Source organism: Caenorhabditis remanei, chromosome III, assembly GCF_010183535.1.
Source record: "Caenorhabditis remanei strain PX506 chromosome III, whole genome shotgun sequence".
Lineage (NCBI taxonomy): Eukaryota > Metazoa > Nematoda > Chromadorea > Rhabditida > Rhabditidae > Caenorhabditis > Caenorhabditis remanei.
This window is the reverse complement of record NC_071330.1, coordinates 8,745,918-8,750,287: the sequence shown is the minus strand read 5'-3', so window position 1 is coordinate 8,750,287 and position 4,370 is coordinate 8,745,918. Positions and strand designations below refer to the sequence as shown.

At 39.8% G+C, this 4,370-nt stretch overlaps 1 protein-coding gene across 1 annotated transcript; it reads right to left on the bottom strand.

The window, feature by feature from the left end:
• Positions 1–14: 14 nt before the first annotated feature.
• Positions 15–4,104, bottom strand: GCK72_010095 (uncharacterized protein; the record flags this gene model as incomplete). Its single annotated transcript, XM_003106012.2, has 5 exons — positions 15–275; positions 785–994; positions 2,502–2,577; positions 2,632–2,761; positions 3,876–4,104. 5 exons carry the CDS (start codon positions 4,102–4,104, stop codon positions 15–17), a joined length of 906 nt encoding a protein of 301 aa, XP_003106060.1.
• Between the last annotated feature and the right edge of the window lie 266 nt (positions 4,105–4,370).

Below are 4,370 nucleotides of genomic sequence, written 5' to 3'. Positions count from 1 at the left end.
GAGAACACTGAAATCTACTGATATGTAGGATATGAAGGAGCATAGAAATAATTATAAGACATATCATATTGATTCAAAAGGTGTGGTTGTGGCTGTTTATCAGCATCATATTTAATTTCATACCCATTGAGTTGAGCAACTCCTGGCATTGGTGGAAGTGTACTGACGGGTGGAAGATGTTGACTGGAAACTGATGGAAGATGTGGAAGACTTGGCCAATCAGGCATCATAGAACCATTTGGAGTCGGATGGTTTTGTGGTGGAGATGAGTTATCCTGCAACTAAAATCAAATTTGTTTACCGATTCTTAGCATTTTCTTGCAAAACTTTTGCGATTATGGGTTTCAGATATTCGATAGAACTTTTCCTAAAAATCACAGAAAAATAGATAATGTTTGTAGTTTTCAGAACGAGCTTAATCGGCAAATTCCAGGATTAGCGAAGCCAAAAAGATCCGAAAAGCAATCTATTCATGTCTCAAAAAGTTTTTGAAGTCTACAAGTTTTGTGGCTGTCGGAAGTGATATCTGTTTATTGAGTACATATTCAACCAAACGATTAAATAACTCAAAGCAAACTCAAAGCAACTACACGAAGTGATACGACAAAGCATTTGTACTTTTGTAAAATTATGTGAATACTCACTAAATAGCCACGGAGAAACCGAAAACTAATAAAATAACTTCTATGTTTAGTGTAAAACTTGCAACCTATTCCTCATCTTTTTCTAATTTTCCAAAAGCACTCCATCAAAAAGTCACACAGAAATTCCATTTTCCTCTTACCGTTCCATATTCCTCTTTCAATTCGGTTTTAATTGAACCAAGTGTGCGTTGCGGAGCAGTGCTCACCTGATTCATCATAGAATCGCTCATTGGTGAGCTTTCAGGTTTCGACTCTTCTGTGTCGTCGTCTTCATCCGATGCGCGATCTGATGTTCCAGGAGTCTTTTGCTTCTTCTGCTTCGATCTTCGATTTTGAAACCAGATTTTTACCTGAAACTCATTAATTAATTTTGTTGTTTATTCCTGTGTATTAATCTAGGTATTAATCTAAATCAACTTCATCTTCTCATTCCTTTTCTCCGACTCGATTGGTTTCCGATCCGTCGATTTTGAAAACCCTTCCCTTCTCTCAATGTACACACACAGTGGTGTCCGTGATGACATCCGTAGAAAAAGACAGAGGAAAAAAGATAATTAGCCTTCCGCTAGTGAATAGATTCCTATAGAGGTCACACTCTCTTTTCATGAACTAACCGGTGTATACAGGGAGAGAAAGAGAGGATGCAGTCAGAGTCATGAATTGAAAAAAGAAACAAGAATACTGTAGAACCGAACTGAATTTGAACTCTGTCATTTTAGGTTATGTACTCATGCGAATCACGTAGGTCTCAATTGAATTTAAAAAATATCTTGGAGATTCTCAGCCAGTGACAGTAGCAATAGTTCGATTATTACACTCAAAGTTTAGTTTCAGAAGTTTTCAGAGATTGGATATCGAGCGAACTATTTTCCACTGACAAGAAAAATGCACACTTTATGCCTGTTTGCCTCAATCAGTTGCCATTTTGGACTGCCGATCGTCAAGTCATTAATTCGAAACCCCTAGAAGTCGATTTCTTTGTTCCAGCTCATTCCTCCTCCGCATGTTTTTTGCTCTGTTGTGAGTTGAACCTCCGACCTGTTTCTTCAATTTCTTGAAGCAGTATTCACAATTGACTGTCACCGTACCTCCATACCTGTCAATCATTCATTCCATGCTTCCGATGACTTTAGATAAAATCTCATTTCTTTTCCGTATTGAAGACACATGTTTTGGTTACGGTATGATTGATGAACCCCCCGTCGTTTCCGTTCAGATAACAATCTAACACCTGCGTGCTTTTGCTTTATCTACGTCTATCTATTTATCAAAACGAAAGGAAAATATCATATTTTCTTGAATTCTCGAAAGGTTTTCCCTTATTTCTATCCGCTGACTTTCCATAATTATGGAGTCGGATGCTCCTAGAAGTCGTAAGAACTGAAGAGAAAGAGAAGGAGTGGATCCCCATGAGAAAACGGAAAAATAATAATTAAAAGCTGCCACGTCATCATTGTTTCCACTTTTCCCACATATTTGAATTATTTCTCAAAACTCAATAGCGCGTATAAGAGTAGGCGACCTTCTCAAGACGAACAAGAAACAGTTAATGATACTGTTTTTACGGAGGGAATTGAGGAGACACGTGTGGAAAAGAAAATAGAGAAAAAATGGAAAGAGAGGGGTGGAAAACGGAGGATTAGGTGGTCCTCATCGGTGAGATTACGACTGGATTATTACCTTATGGTGTGCATTTCTTACGTTTTCGAAGGTTACCAAGGTCAGTGATACGGATTTAAAACGAAGAAGAAGGAGCAGAATTCAGAAGATGTTTGGAAGGAATTTCAAATACAACTAATTAATTAGTTAGATAATTAATTAGTTATTGTAAGCCCACTAGCTCCGCCCATTTCTTACCTGAGTCTGTGTCAATCCCAGTTCAGCAGCCAGTGCAGCTCTATCCGGAAGTGCCAAATATTGTGTTTTATCGAACCTGAAAAGACATAAATGGCTTTAGATGCAACTAAGAAAACGTTTTGATTTATACTTTTTCTGGAGCTGTGCCAACTGTTGAGTGTTATAAATCGTTCGTGGTTTCCTCATTTTCTTTCCTTTCGTATTATATTTCGCTTCGCATCCTTCCACGATTTTTGTTGTTGTGTGCTCCGGGAAACCCTCTGAAAAATCAAAATTTCAGAGAAGTTTAAATATTTTGTTCTCATGAGAATTTTCGAAACAATTTTCTCAAATGACGTCTTTGTGCCTTCTATTTTAATTTTCAAATCAAAATCAAGTCACAGACCTCCTACTTCAAATGACCTCATTTTTTGTAGTCAGAATCAGAGATTTCCCGAAAAAGCAACAAATCGAGTACAATTTCCAAAGTTAGAGAGCAGTTGACGTCTTTCACTCTATTGACGAATGAAAGTAAACTAGAATTTGTAGAAATGACGTTTTCGGTTTATCAGATCATTGTTACTTTTTATTTTGAAACCAGCCTGGCTGCCGCGCCTTCGGCGCTTCATCCGGCTGGCCTCTCCTCATTTACGTGTTCACCTTCTCAAAAATGTGTCCGCGTGGCCGAGTGGTCCAAGGCGGAGGTCTCTGCGCAAAGAGCGCAAGTTCGATTTTGGGCCCGGCAGTCTTTCTTTCACATTTCTCAAAATTTGCGGACATTGGGACAGATGGACAAACCCCACATGCGTTTTATATATAAGAACCAGCCTGGCTGCCGCGCCTTCGGCGCTTCATCCGGCTGGCCTCTCCTCATGCACTTGTTCACCTTCTCAGAAATGTGTCCGCATGGCCGAGTGGTCCAAGGCGGTGATATCTGCGCAAAGAGCGCAAGTTCGGTTTTGGGCCCGATCGCCTTTCTTTCTCATTTCTCAAAATTTGCGGACATTGGGACAGATGGACAGACTCCACATGCGTTTTATATATAAGAATGATGATATCAAACAGGTTAAAATCATTTCTTACGCTCATAATAACCTAGTTGACGTCAATTAAAAGAAGGCGATAGCAACTAAAATTGGAAAAAGCGTTTCGACCACGGCAGGATTCGAACCTACAATCTTCTGCTCCGTAGGCAGACGCGTTATCCATTGCGCCACGCGGCCCCTGCTCTGAGTGAGAAATTGAGTACTCATAAAACAGAGGAGATTTGTAACCTTAGAGGCATGAGACGTACAAACGATGTAAACACTAGATAAGAGAAGTAAACTAACATGGCTGATAGCTGATGACAGCCAGTTCAAAGCCTAACACGCTAGATGACATCCGTTTTCTTACCTTCAGGTGAACTTCCTGGACCTTGATTATACATATATGCACTGGATTGTTGTGGAGTACCATAAATTCCGACACTTGATGCCCCATTCGTTGATGAGGATCCAGGGAAGTGGGAGTAAGCAAAATAAGGGGAAACACTGGCTCCATTCCCATTCGCAGCTCCGCCAGCTGCTCCTGGAGGATAGTGATAATCTGAACCATTGTAATCGAACGCTTTCGTTGGGTCCATCTGTAAATTGATAAGACTTGCGGATTTCAGAACTGATAGAGAAAAGAGAAAACGAATAAAAGAACTGAATAGAGATGAAGGAACTAGAATGAAATGGATATTAAGTTTCACACGAAACAAGAAAGGTCGAGATTCTCACAGTTTGTTTTTTTTCTGCAATTGCAATGCGATGAAACCAAAAATTCTTGATTCATGATTGCTTACTAGGGAAGGCCCTCGACTCGGTCTGGAGTTATGGGACGTGACCTATATCATTGGAAAGCTGA